The following is a 14,397-nucleotide window of genomic DNA, read 5'->3' on the forward strand; positions in this document are numbered from 1 at the left end:
CGAAGTTTGAAATGACTTTTATTTGGTAAAATGTTGCACGCAGCGCGCAGTCGTCAGGATTGTCACATGGGTCGTGACGCACTCGAGCATATAAATACGCATGCGCGCTCGTAGTCTTTCTCTCTCTTCATCGGCACATGCTTGTGTGCACGTTTAGGAAGTCTGTGTGCTGATTTGGTTTTAAACACGATGCGTGAATCCACAATCCGATCGCAACGGATCCAGACCAACGTGATCGACGTAAGTGGTGTATTTTTTGAAGCCTTATGAATATTTTAAATCGTTTTTAAGCATTAAGCGCTGAAGAATGGCCCTCGTGTCGTTCTCCTTTCACTCATAACGCGACCAGTTTAATGTCTATATTTTTGTCTGTATATAGTGTTTAATTATATATGAAATGTTTTCATTAATCCTCATTTATCTTTGTAGACTGGATGATGTATGATGGAGTCTTTACTCGCGCGTTAACAGCTCTCATTGAAGAGGTGGGTATCGCAACTCAACCAGTGGATCAACCAGTGTTGATCCAGAACCACATTTTACTTTAAGTCATGTTTACTGCACTTCTGTGATGATAACCGCTGTATAGGAAGTGCCGTCTGATGCGATAACTGACGATGGCAAAGCGAAACCATTCTGAGACGCACAATCTGCAGACACGTGCACGTGTGTTCTGTAAACACCAGATCTGATGATGGCTTTGTCTTTTACAGATGCTCCTCAAGATCTTCACCAGAATGCTGGCCTGACTATTGATCAGGTAAACCTCCTTGAAGTTGTTTTATTGATCACGCTATGAATATTCCCGAGATGAAAACGCTACATAGGAAGTGCCGTCTGATGCGATAACTGACGATGGCAAAGCAAAGTTATTCTGAGGATCCACAAAAGATCATAAAATGCTTCATGTGAGCATCACCAAGCTGTTCTGACTTGAGTTTGTCTTTCCAGAGCTTCTGCTAGAGCCGGTCCGAGGTCTTTGATGCCAAAACCTCTTCATGTGACCTAAACCACAGTTTGCTGGGCCAGAATCCTTCTGTTTTAGGTAAATGTTTATAAAAAGTTCCTCATACTTATAGCCTATGATGAAAAAAAGTTATCCCTGTCTGAAAATGATGTGTGGACTTTTGGTAACCTGAGGCTTGTGCGGATCATTCATGTTAAACAGTCTGTCTGTGTGAACGCTTTACTAATGAATTCATTTCACTCTTCACAGGAATGAATATTCCTTGCGTTACTAAGATGACTGGAGAGATGTTCAACAGACCACAACAAAACTCAAATGCTTGTATTTATTAAAGTATCAAAGTTGTCAATAAATGAATATAAAATGTTTTCCAGTGTCTGTGTGGTCATGTGTTGAGGTTGTATGAGGTTTTCTTCAGCGTGTCCAGGAAGTATTGCTCCTCCTGCAGGAAGTCTCTGTCCTGTGGGTGACATGAATGTACAGAGTCTGAAATGACTGATTTAATTTACTAAACCATTGAAGAGACCAAACTGCACATGTTCATGTGATGTTTACTTGATATAAGATTTGTATATTGTTTCCTTTACACTTTCTAAAGACAAAAATCCACGTTGTCAACAGTATGTAGCTTCCGTTCTCAATTTTGTTAGATGTTGCAAATGTCATTATACACATGGGTTTGGATTAGGGATGTTGCCATTTGAAAAAAAAATCCTGAGAAATGAAATTTTAATTTGACATGCTACACTTTTCTAATTTGTTTTCCAAACGAGATTAAAATTAAAGCTGAATTTGACATTGCATTAAGTTTACAAAGTTTCTTTGGCCACTAATAATGTAGTGAACGTCTAATTGTGATGTTATAATTTGGACACTTTTGTAGTTTTACTAACAAAAATCTGGTTTTATTACTGGTAGGATAAATTAAGTATAAAATTTCATATACACAACACATGCAGGAAAAACGACCTGAAATTTACACGATCCATTTTTGGGGGTAACAAAACGCTACACGGCAAGATGTAGATGAGCAGGTTTTTTTTTCAATCCTGTTCCTGGTGACGCACTGCTCTGCATGTTTTGTGTTTCTCTCCGACACGCGTGGGCCTCAATTCTCAATTCCAAGAACGGATTGGCAAGGGAACCTCTGAAGAACAAACTTGGATGGACGTGCTACATGACTCATGGGACTTTAAGCCTGTTCGGAACAAGCAAGTCTGTATTGAGTGCATCCTTGATATCAAGAACACATCCTGGTACTTTCCTCCGTTCTTTGTTCTTGAGTATCGGAATGTGACTGACCGTTATTGATGACGTAGAACGAGGACACAAGAACGCATATTGCAAACGGCCTTAATTGAGCTGATGAAGCTCATGATCAGGTGTGTGTGATGAGAAACACAAGATGCTCAGAGCAGTGTGTCAACATGAAGACGAATGAAAACCTGATCAAACAACAGCCATGAGAGTTATAGTTCTGAGATGTTTATCTGGTCATTTCTGACTCTGATTATGGGATGCTGTACCTTCTCAGCCGTGTGTTTGATGAGGGCAAGTTTAGCGTGTAGTTCAGCAGGTACAGGACTCACGGCAGCAGTCATCACGTGTGTGCTGGTGAACGCCGGTGAGAAATCTAACACACAAAATGATAAGTCATACACATACAGTGATGTTAAAATGAATGAGCGCTGATAATGATGTACCTGTGATTACAGGTGCTGGAGGATTGACAGGAAAACTGTGTCTCAGTCTGTCCACGTCTCTGCGCTGACCCGTCATTCTCAAACGCTCCTGCTAGAGAACACAGATGTGACTGATGTAAGTCTGGTGTCAGAAAACTCTTATTCTCTTTACAACGACAATAAAGACTCAATAACAGAAAGTAACAAACCATCTCAGCGCGACACAAAAAAGCTAATTGAGGTGAAAAACATCACTTAACATCTATGCCGGCAGGTTATGAATATTTCATGTAACGATGTAAACATGATTAATATCAATGTTATCAGTCCAGTACGTGATTGTATGAGGGAATGTAGTCGTGTGTGTTTGTTACCTGTTGTAAGCTCTGCTCCTGCTGTCGGAGTCTCTCCATCTGTGTGTGGATGTTGTGTAGTCGGCTCTGGTGTTGAGTCTCCAGCTGTCTGGCCTCTCTCAGCGCTTGCTCGCCCCCTTCAAAGCGTTCGGACGCCAGCTGCACGACAGACAGTGATGATGATGACATCCACACACCCGCACATCACACCTGTGTTTGTGTGATATTTACCTTACTGAAGCTCTCCACCTCCTCTGCTCGTGTCTTGAGTCGCAGTGCGGCCGTGCCGAGTTTGTCTCTCTCTCTCTCCATCTCCTGTCTCGTTTTCTCCAGACTCTCTCTCTCTCTCTGGAGCGATTCCTCTTTCTGTTTCAACTCTCCAGCTCGAAGCTTCAGCTCGGCCTGCTCCTAAACACACACGTTTACACACACTTATTTCAATTCTATTCTATTGTTTAAAGATTTATCTGTCATTATTTTGTCTGTTGTGTGTGTGTTATTACCTGTGCCATATTGATGATGGATCCCTCTCTCTGAGCATCTCTCTCCAGCGCACGGCTGGCCTCTTTCTCCACTCGCTCCTGTCTCATCTTCTCCTGCGTGTGGAACCGTGTCCACTCCGCCGCCAGCTTCCTGCGTTCTTCAGCACAGTGCTGCATCACAGACTGCTGTTCCTCTAACAGAGCGCTCTGACGGATACACGTAGAGTTATGACGTTTACTGAGGTTTCTGTGGGAATCAATATTTCTTCTGAAACAGTTCACTGTACGAATTAGAATCGATATACGAATCAAGACTCTTTACGAATCATTCACTGTACAAATTAAATACTCTTACGAATTAGAATCGATCTGATCAAGACTCCTTCCGAATCACTTCACTGACGATTGATTTAAAAGTCAAGACTCTTTCCAAACCATTCACTGTAAAAATAAGAATTGATATCTGAATAAATACTCTCTCTGAATCGAGACACTGTGTGAATTAGAATCAATATCTGAATCAATACTAATAATCAATGATTAATACTGAATTATGATGTTTAATTTCAGCTCTGCAGAGAATGTTGTTTCTAACTGACCTTTGCCTTCTCCAGCTCCTCTCTCTCCATGCTGAGCTGATGCATCATGGTCCGTCTCTCCTCCTCGAGTCCTCGTAGAGCAGATTCAGCTTTAGCGTGTTCTGATGTGACCCGCCAGCGCTCCTGAAACACACAAACACATCTCTCTTTACTGATGTACACCGATCACCGTTTACATCTAAATGAAGTCACTAAAAAAAACAAGCATTTGTTTTGATCGGTCTGAACAACCCAAATCAGACTTTAAATGCCGATGTTTAAAAGCCGGTGTGTATTTGTCACGTGTGAATCGTGTTCTCTGGACCTTCTCCAGTTGTCTCTGTTGTTCGGCGAGCTGTGTGTCCATCTTAGCGATGACCTCTTTGAGCCGTGACCTCTCCTCGCTCATCTCTCTCTGCTGCTGACCCAAGCGATCCTGCAGGACCCGGAGCTGCTCGTCTCTCTGTCTCGCTCCCAGCTCCAAACCCTGAGCCGTGTTCTCATGCGTGCTCTCCACGCGAGACGACACGTCGCCCAGCCTGCGGGAGAACTGCTCCATCTGCTCGATGACCACCGTCAGAGACCTGCCCACACAGATTACACTCTCACCTCCATCCGTCTCACTTCAACATTCAGCTTCAGATGTGAGATTAAATCCAGATGAATTGAGATGGCACACCTGGTCTGTGACGTCGCGCTGGTGACGGCATCAATCTCTTCGTCCTTCAGTTTCTTCAGACGCTGAATCTGATCTTCGTGGTCTCTCTTCATCTCAAGAATGGACTTCCTGTTGACACAAGTTAATAAAAAAACGTAAAGCCCCTGTTATCATCAGGCTTTTGATTGGAGTGTTGTCTTTCACCTCTGCAGGTCTCGCAGTCTCTCCACCTCTCGGTCTCGGTCCTGTTGGCATTGTGTCAGTCTGCGCAGGTACTGAGTCTGAAGCTCTGCCCGTTCCTGCTCTGCCATGCGCGAGGCGACCGCCAGTCTCTCCGCCAGGTCCTCGTTCTCCTGCCGGGATCGGAGCTCTCGCTGAGCGGCCGATTCCTCCAACAGCTTCACACGAGCTCTGAGAGGGGACGATGACATGTGTGTTACCTGTGTGTCTTGTATGTTTTCGTGGTGTGTTGTTTTACCTGTGCATGTTCTCCATGAGAAGCGTGTCTTGTTTGTGTCTCTCTTGAACGCTCTCTAACAGCATGTGCTTCTGATCTCGGTCCAGCTGCAAACTTCTCAGCTGAGAACACACAAAATATTTCTTTTCATTATTTATGTCGCTCGTAGCTTTTAGCATTTATACTTCATTTTGAAGTGTGTCAGTTAAATTCTTTAAAGGGACAGTTCACCAAACTGTTGTTCCAAACTTGTATACATTTATTTGTTCAGCTGAACACAAAAATATATTTTAAAGAATGTAGAACAGAAAACAGTTCTGGGGCACTTTTGACTAACATTGTATCTTTTCCTACTATGGGAGTCAAAGGTGGGCAAAATCTCTCTGGTTATAAACATTCTTCCAAAAATCGTTCTCTGTGTTCATCAGAACAAAGACATTTGTACAGATTTGTAACAACTTGAAGGTGAGTAAATGATGACAGAATTTTCATTTTTGGGTGAAGTATCCCATTAACAGCAAAATTTCTGATAAGTAATAAATTATTCTGACGGGATGAGCCAATAAGCGTTTGTGAGCACCTGTCCCTCCAGCTGTATGATGCGTGTCTGCGGTGATGTCATCATGTCTACAGGTGGCTCGTCTGTGTCTCTTCCGTGTTTCTGATGTGAGCTTAAACTCCACAGCTGAGATTGAGCCAACTACACACACACAACACAGCAGGTAATAAAATGTTATATCATGTTGTGTGTAGCTGTACGCTCGTGTGTGTGTGTGTACGTATGTTTTTACAGTGAGGACTTAAACCTGATGGCACACCTACTTATGTCACAAGTCGTACAGAACGCTATTTTTTGAAAATTAAAAATGCAAAAAGTTTTCTATGATCTTAAGGTTTAGGGGTAGGGTATAAAATATACAGTTTGTACAGAATAAAAATCATTACGCCTCTGAACAAGGAGATAATAAACCAGACGTGTGTGTGTTCGCGGGCATCACCTGTTGTTGCATGAGCAGATGTTGAAGATGATCTGCAGGTATTTGACTTAGAGGCACAGCGCCATCTGCAGGTGACGTCTGCTGTAACACTGAAAGGTCATTTTACATTACACTGATGAATATACATCCGACACACATTTGTACTTCTGACCAAAATCAGGAAAAACATCTCTGAGTGACTCTTACAAAAACATGTCCAGGATAAAAACACATTTACCCCGAACTCTCCTGACTGATGAGATTAGTCACATAATAAATATCTGCTCTACATCTACACTAGTAGATCGTGTGAGTACCCACAGCACACAGATGGTGGCGCTATAGCTGTCATGTTAGACTGGGTCATGTCTCATTCTGTAGATGTTTTGATGTCTTGTCTGTCTGTTTGTTTGTGTAGAAGAGTCGTGACTGAAGAGTCATGACTTTCTTACCAAGTCCTTTTTTCTTGTTTTCCTGTAAATGTCTACAAATTCTTGAATCAAGATGCATTTTCTCTATGAGCATAATGACCTAAGAAAATAAGTCTTGTTTTTTGTAAAACAATATGAAATTTCAGTGAATTTGTCCCGAAAACAAGCAAAAGAAAATCTGCGGATGGTGTAAGAGAAATGATCTTGAATTAAGGTTTACCTTTTCTAACTCACTCAATTCAAGATTATTTTTCTTATCCCATTGGCAGATTTCTTTGCTCGTTTTAAGCACAAACTTCATATTTTTCTACCGGTGAAGAGGGTCTGGACAGCTGTGTATACTAGACTGACATTATAGGGAAAAGAAGATACCTGGGGGATGAGCGTTTAAAGATTTCCAGTTTGTTGCACTGAAAACAGAAACCGTATGTCTATAAACAATGTCTAGAATCAGTGTGTAGTGTTTTCACAGTACCATGTTTCTGTTGATCTTCTCTGGCTGTGTTGGAGATGTCAGCAGGAATCAGGCTAATAAAACACACACACAAACACACGTCTTGTGTCATTTCACTGCAGTCTTTCCACAGATAACTGTATCTCCTGTAGCTCTCTAGCCACGCTAAGATCATGGGTTCGATCCCGGGGACTGCACAAACTCAGATACAAATGCAATGTAAGTCGTTTTGGATTAAAGCGTGTGTACCTCGCCTCTTGGTTTGATGAAGGATGTTCATCTGGTCGTCTGCGTGTGGTTGAAGGAGAGCTGAAACACAACACATTCTCCTGTGAGTTTTCTTTTAGTGATCTGTGTAGTTGTATGTCTTAGCATAATCCAAACTCTTCCTTTGTGTCAAATAGTTAAATACCCATTAAAACAAAATATAACTTTGAAAACAAATTACAGCAATTAGGATCAAGAAGCTGTGACTTTTGTACAGAACACAAAAGGAGATATTTTGAAGAATGTTGGTAACCTAACAGCACTGGACCCCATTCATTTCTATCGTTTGAACACAAAACCAGTGCAAGTGAATAGGGGCCAGTTAAAAAAATCCATGCAGGTTTGAAATGACAAGAGGGTGAGTAAATGATGACCTAATTGAAGAAACACACACGAAACATTTAGTGAAGTTAGTTGGATTATGGGTTGTTTATTCTCACCTGCTAAATGTGTTTGACTTGACTTCCTCCCCCAGAACCAATGAACTCTCTTGTTTTCTCTCCCTCTCCTCTGGTTGGTCGATAAACTGCGCTTTCTTGCGACTCAGTGCTCCCGAGAGCCAATCATCGTCCTCGTGGTCCTCTCTCCTCACTTGTTGTCGGGTGGTTTGAGGAGAGGACGGTACGACTGGCGGTTCTGTTGTCTTTATAGCGGGCGTCTCTTGGCTGGAAGGTTTTCTTGAAGGAGATGCTGGTGGCTTCAGGGATTCTGGGGCGGTTTGTTTGGGCTCCTCCTTTATCTTTGGCTCCTCCTCTTGTTGTTTCAGACCGAGCCAGTCTGATCTGGGACGGGCTGCTCGTGCGGAGGTTGGCATGGAGGGTTTGGCTTTGTGTTCAGGAGAGTGAGCGCTCACGTCTTCAGTCGAGAATCTGGAACGATCCAAATATATGACAAAAACAGTGAAGGTATTAAGATTAAAGGAAGAACTGTGATGTCCAGACTCACCTGACAGACTGTCTTCTAGACTGACGTCCCTCGGGCGTGGAGCCCATCGTGGGCTGGTAAGATCCAAACATCACGTCCTCTTCATCCATCACAGAACCTAAAGAAACAAGAATCACTGTTAAAATTCATTCATTTATTTTATAATTCTGTCTTTAAAATTGATGCTCCCACCTTTCACTGCGGAGAACTTCTCTGGAGGTTTCTCTGTCTGGTTCTCAGACGCTCGAGTCTCTTTCTTCTCTCCGGTGACAGGTCTCTCCAGCAGCCGAGGAGACGTTCCTCTTCCGAGAATCTCATCCAGTCTTGTACGAGCTCTCTGAGGAGTGTCACTGCTTACAGAAGAGAGAGAGATCTGTACCTCAAACCGTACAAAAAACATTTTCATCTTTTTGAAAACCAAGACTCCACCTCTCTTTTTTCTGTATCAGTTCATTTCCTTGTGTTTTGGGTGTCTCGTCGAAGCCCAGAGCATCCATCAGGTCATCTTCATCATCATCAAACATCAGATTGTCTCTCTTCTTCGCACGAGCAGCAGGAGACACTGAGAAACACACAGCATTCAGTTTTATCTTGCGTTCACGTGTGTTGAGAGTGATCTTAGTGACATCATCTCTCTCACCTGTCTCTGTTTTGTGGGAAACAGCGGGTGGTGCAGACGAGGTCGCCTTGGTTTTAATCGTCTTTTTCTGCTCCTGTTTGGGCTCCAGGTCGTCCAGCAGATCATCTAAAGAATCGTCCGCGTTATCTGTCACAAGAAGATCCGATGTTTTTGTCACAGGATTGCTTATAAAGGTTTCTTAAGGTCCAGTCAGTTTTGACACCTCTATCAAGAGGAGGTGGATCAAGACCACCATCATCATCATCTGAAATATATGCAGCCTGAAAATGAAGCTTATTATTTCTTAAATAATCATGCTGGAGATATAGAGCGGACATGAATACCACACACAAGGAAGACCAAAAGAGAAATCTGTTTTATCTGGTTTCACCCACCAAGAAAACTGAACTTCTTGTAACTTCTCGCTGTGGATGCTGGAGCAGAACTGGGCTTCTTCTCTTCAGGAACCATTTTGTCTGCAAATGTGGGTGAAGTGTTTTAAAAACATGATAGTAAAGTCATTTGTTAAGGCATTTAAAACACTCAAATCATTCACCTGAAGTTTTGCTCTTGTCTGGACGTATGGAAGGTTCTTCCTCTCTCCTCTGAACTGGAGCTGAGCTCGGCTTCTTAGAGCTAAACAGATCAGCGTCCATATCATCAATGTTCTGTGGTTAACAGAAGTAATAGGAAGAGAATGAGAATGACATAAATTGTATATATAATATAACTGCACTTTATTTATAGAGCGAGCTTAAAATATTGAAATGTTTGTTCCACATGTAGGAAGATCAAATACCCCACAGTGGGTTTGTTCACTGTTAGTCATCTATTAGTAGAATGAGGATATATTTACTTTCATGCTGTCCAGTAAAGCAGCCGGATCAGCATCAGATACATCAGAACCCTGAGAAACAAATCAGATTGACACTGATACTGAATCTATAGAAGATATATCAGACCAGTTTGTTTAAAGTGTTTTAACTGATTTACATTTAACATTTTTTACGTTTTCTTCCCTACAGGTTGTATACAGCGGTTCTCACCTCATCTGTCCTCTCGGCGTCTGCTGCCAGTTTACTGAAGAAATCATCATCTATCAGCGACCTGAAGCACAACAAACATCATGTGACAATCACACAAACACACTGTGATCATAAGAGCGGTGTGAGAGAGAGAGAAGAGATGCTCAGGCACATCATTCAACACATGTTAAACGTGTATTGCTTAATATAGCCTGAATGCAAGTCTAAGCATTTCCAATGAATCGTGTGGCGTCTCTTAACCAATCAGCTTTCATCGCTATCTGTTCATCAGCGTTCACCTCTTCCCACTGCGTGATGTGAGGACACCTGTGGGTTTGCTGCGTCCGGCAGCTAGAGATCGGACCTTCGCCGGGCCTGCAGACCACAGAAACTTACTGTTAAAATATTTCAGGAACTGGTAATTTTTTATCAATAAACCCAGAGGACAGACTCATACCCTCATCATCATCATCATCTCCCAGAAGATCTCCTAATACATCATCAATAGAGCCTGAGAGACAGACACACACATTCAAGTTAATTCAGGAAGACACACGTAGAGCTGTATGTTCAGCACATCTACTGCTTCACCTCTGAGACCTTTCTTCTGCTTTGAAGTCTGCAAAAGAGAATAAATAAAAAATTTATGTTCCACATTGTAATAAAAAAAGTGTAAACAAATAAACGCATAACTTCGTTATGTTGCCGTTTACAATCATAAATGATATTACTGTTATATCAGAAATAAGGAAAGTGATTAATACCATGACAAAAATCTGTGCGCGTCCCCGTTACCAATGGAAACCAGCGAACGCCAGACAAATGCACGAGCACGATCTGATCATCAAGAAATTCCTCTGTGTCCACGAGACTCTGATTCAGATTCTGAATAACCTTCATCAAAACATAGATCTTGAGGATTCAGATGATACAATCAGAAACTGTGTTCTGGACGGAATCACTTTGTGTTGATGAGTCGGTTCTCTGAGTCAAATCGACACCTAGAACCGCCGTGAAAGGCGATACTTTCATTTAAAGAAAACAACACTTTGCTCTTCTGTTAATGGTTTTACGCGAAACGTTTCGCTACTGTCTTACATGTTTGAAACCCGTGGAGACTCTGACGCACTTCCTGTTTACAACAGGGCATTATGGGTAGTGTATTTTGTCTGACACAAATGTTTGTTGTCGCAAAGAAATTGGCCTTAACATTCGAAGGCTATACTGAATTATTTATTTATTTTATGCAATTGACAATAGTATTGTCTATTGTGAAGGTACATTTTTAACTCGTTGAAAAGAACTAATACATTATCAGCTTTTATGGTTATGCTGGTTTCGTTTAACCTTCACTCAAGCACGCATGCTATACTTGCGATTTAAAAGAAGTACCGTTTCTATTGGTCACGCTAGGTTGGAGTGATATGTTGGCCACGCCCACTGTGTTTGTCTAAAGATTCCAGTCAGAAGAGAGCGACGCGTCCTTTAATAGTAAAAAATAAATAATTGATCACAGTGTACATGAATGTGAATAACTTTTGTGTGATCCTACTTTTTCATTTCGTTGAATTGTTTGGATACATTTCTCTAGCTATCCTACAAGAAATAAGTCACTTTATGTATTTTTAATCCATGCAAACAAAAGTTGCATATGGATTGATCAAAAGTTTACACACTCAGACACGTTTTATTATCTCCGTGGGACTATCCATAGGCGTAATGAGTTGTATACTGTACATTTGATCCCCAACCCCTAAACCTTAAGATCATAGAAAAGTTTTTTGCATTTTTAGATTTTCAAAAACTATTGTTCTGTACAATTAATAAGCTTTTGTAGCGTGGGGGCCTCAATTTTTGTCCCCACAGTGACACCGGTTCCCATGAGTTGGTGTCCATTCAGGTGTAGGTCCCCACTAACATATAAAAACCAAGTCCACAGACACACACATACAAGATAAAAGTGGTCAAACTTTATATAGACCTTGCAGATTCTGTAAAATGGTTCACATTATTTGTAAGTGTAAAGCAGTTTAAAGTTAATTGTTGTTTGGGAATGATTGTACCTTGATGTTTTTTTACAGAAATATAAAGTCAAACCTGCATGACATGTAACAGTATTTTCTTGTAATTCTAATAAATCACAGTATTTAACTGCCAATTAAATTAGCCAATATCATCATGAAACCCCCAAAACAAGATAATGTTGTAACAGTTTTACATTGAAAATGCTTTAAAAAATGCTTTCTTACCACTATGCATGAAAATATATAAAAGTGAACACAAATTATTTTACAAAATAATAAAACCCAAGTCCGTTAGAAAATGATTTAATAAAACTGATGGCAAAACAATGTAAGAGCTCAACAGATTTCTCACTTTGCATTACTTTACAGCTTTGTAAAAAATCTTTTCAAAATCTTTAACAAAATAACTCATACTTTTGAGATAACGTGAAAACATACTGAGTTATCCCCTGAGTATTCCATCTAAAACAATGACATCTATAAATCTATAAAATTTTTTACATTTTGTTAGCAAGTTGACCTCCTTTTGGCAGTGAATAAGATCTTGGTGGAGATAAAAAAAAGTTGGAACAAGTTTCTAATCACTGACGTTTCCCGTGTACAGCAGATATATATGTGAACTTACAAGCTTACAACCATTTACATTCATTCAATTTCTGAGAGAGGTGTGGTTTGGCTTCTCCGAGACCTCTCTGCTGTTTTGCCTCCAACTCTTGTTGTGGGTGACCTGGTGGATGGGTTGATTCCAACCCAAAATCTGCAAAAAGAAACACAAGATGAAGCTTTAGAATTATTGGCAGAATTTAATTAGAAATAAAGCAATCTTTTTAAAACAAAATAACAGGTAGATTTTTGCCCCTTTCTTTGTGTCTAGGTAAATAATAACATTTCCAGAGTAAAATGTTTCAACAGCTTATTTTATAAATGATCATTTGCTCACCCTCCAGTTGTTACAAACCTGTAGACATGTCTTTGTTATGCTGAACACAAATAAAGACTAAACCATTTGAGTCCACACTGACAAAGGACTGCTATGGGGGGTCAATGGCGACCAAAAAAGGCTTATTTAAAACTTATGTTAAAATATCTTCATTTGTGTTCAGCACAACAAAGAAATGTATACATGTTTGTAACAACCAGAGGGTGAGCAAATGATGAGAGCTTTAAAGGAAAATGAGCTTTGCCTCAAAATGAAAGTTTTGTCATCATTTACTCGCCTTCTTGTCATTTTCAACTTTCTTTGTTTTGTAAAACACGTAATAAGATATTTTGATGAATGTTGGTAATCAAAAACCGTTGGTGCCCATTCACTTTTATTGAATGGACACAAAACCAATGCAAGTCAATGGGGACCAACAGTTTTCTGTTTAACATTCTTCAAAATATCTTCTTTTGTGTTTTGCAATAGAAAGAATGCTATACACGTTTGGGAATGTCAAGAGGGTGAGTGAATGATGACAGCATTTTTATTTTGGGGTGAACTATCCCTTTAAATAATTAACTGTACAACAGGTTTCAGAACATAGTACATTATAGAAAATCAGTCTGGGATAGTCTGGAAGCGTCAAATTTTCATTAGTTTTAGCAGCAAACCAAAAAGTAACAACGTCAGACTAAGTTACTTTAAAGTTTTCAATTTGTTGATCTCATAAATACACAACACAGTTGTTTACCTCCTAATAAAGCGGTCACATCCATGAAGATATACTTCGTTTGATGTAAAACATTTTATTCTGTATGTGGCACACAAAATCATAATTTACTTTCATAAAGATAGAAAAATAGTCCTGATACATAATGAGTTAGCAGCTGATTGTGACATTTATTAGAGGGGTTTGTGCCTGTGATTGTCCTGGTGCAGGCGCCTCTTTTCACCACCTGAGGGCGCCATACTATTCTGTGTTCTGTCTGTTTTGTAAGGACTCCAGTTCCCATCATGCTTTGTCTCGTTATCATGTATTGGTTTCACTTGTGTCTCATTACCTGTTTGTCCCTTCATCTGTGTATATATAGCCCTTGTGTTCAGTTGTCTGGTGTGAATGGTTACTGTATGTCTTCAATAATAATAAAGAGTGTTCAAATGAATGTGAAAGGTATGATGAACAGTGATGTATTTTTAGAAATAAAATCTAGAATACAACTATTGTTATAAAATGGCACAGTGTTTATTTAGGCTACAATTCCTGTGTTTTCTATGTGCGATATTTGTGTGCATTTATGAAACAGTGCCTAAAACAGAAAAGAGTAAAACAAAATTGATCCCAACCATTATACATGGGAGCATTTTTTAATTTTCAATGTACTGGTAATACATTATAAATATTTTGGGCATTGACATTTAATGTTGTTAAAGTAAACGTTAGGGTTAGGGTAAATTGAACTGTCATTTATGTTTCAAATTCAGCCCTTTCGCACCTGCTTCGAATGTTATCACTCGATTGAACAAATTAAAAAATGTAAATTTGTATTCCCCCAAAAAACAACAGTGGAGAAATATGG

The 14,397-nt window shown here is 40.2% G+C and overlaps 1 protein-coding gene, 1 long non-coding RNA gene and 3 other non-coding genes across 6 annotated transcripts; 4 read left to right on the top strand and 1 right to left on the bottom strand.

Annotated features, from left to right (window-relative positions):
* The first annotated feature begins 112 nt into the window (after nt 1–112).
* On the top strand, nt 113–1,335 carry LOC130426003 (uncharacterized). The gene is made up of 5 exons (XR_008907123.1): nt 113–240; nt 430–485; nt 714–760; nt 952–1,045; nt 1,217–1,335. It is a non-coding gene; the product is annotated as an uncharacterized LOC130426003 (long non-coding RNA).
* Nucleotides 565–642, top strand: LOC130427024 (small nucleolar RNA SNORD49). Its single transcript, XR_008907271.1, has one exon. It is a non-coding gene; the product is annotated as a small nucleolar RNA SNORD49 (small nucleolar RNA).
* Nucleotides 804–880, top strand: LOC130427025 (small nucleolar RNA SNORD49). Its single transcript, XR_008907272.1, has one exon. It is a non-coding gene; the product is annotated as a small nucleolar RNA SNORD49 (small nucleolar RNA).
* LOC130427023 (small nucleolar RNA R38) lies at nt 1,075–1,146 on the top strand. Its single transcript, XR_008907270.1, has one exon. It is a non-coding gene; the product is annotated as a small nucleolar RNA R38 (small nucleolar RNA).
* LOC130425911 (fas-binding factor 1 homolog) lies at nt 1,279–10,990 on the bottom strand. Of its 2 annotated transcripts, none has more exons than XM_056752349.1 (28): nt 10,639–10,990; nt 10,466–10,493; nt 10,332–10,385; nt 10,174–10,249; nt 9,896–9,956; nt 9,706–9,756; nt 9,406–9,517; nt 9,245–9,325; nt 8,871–8,996; nt 8,660–8,792; nt 8,423–8,580; nt 8,252–8,348; nt 7,747–8,175; nt 7,289–7,348; nt 7,061–7,113; nt 6,176–6,264; nt 5,758–5,877; nt 5,199–5,299; nt 4,925–5,131; nt 4,742–4,849; nt 4,388–4,646; nt 4,084–4,206; nt 3,506–3,691; nt 3,234–3,410; nt 3,024–3,161; nt 2,671–2,758; nt 2,494–2,600; nt 1,279–1,427 (listed from the first exon to the last, which is right to left on the bottom strand). In XM_056752349.1, exons 1-28 carry the CDS (start codon nt 10,639–10,641, stop codon nt 1,353–1,355), a joined length of 3,300 nt encoding a protein of 1,099 aa, XP_056608327.1. In that variant the 5' UTR covers nt 10,642–10,990; the 3' UTR covers nt 1,279–1,352. The 2 variants fall into 2 exon arrangements, with proteins under 2 accessions (XP_056608327.1, XP_056608326.1); XM_056752348.1 differs by having other exon boundaries at nt 8,423–8,583.
* Between the last annotated feature and the right edge of the window lie 3,407 nt (nt 10,991–14,397).

The sequence above is a fragment of the Triplophysa dalaica genome, chromosome 7, assembly GCF_015846415.1.
Source record: "Triplophysa dalaica isolate WHDGS20190420 chromosome 7, ASM1584641v1, whole genome shotgun sequence".
Lineage (NCBI taxonomy): Eukaryota > Metazoa > Chordata > Actinopteri > Cypriniformes > Nemacheilidae > Triplophysa > Triplophysa dalaica.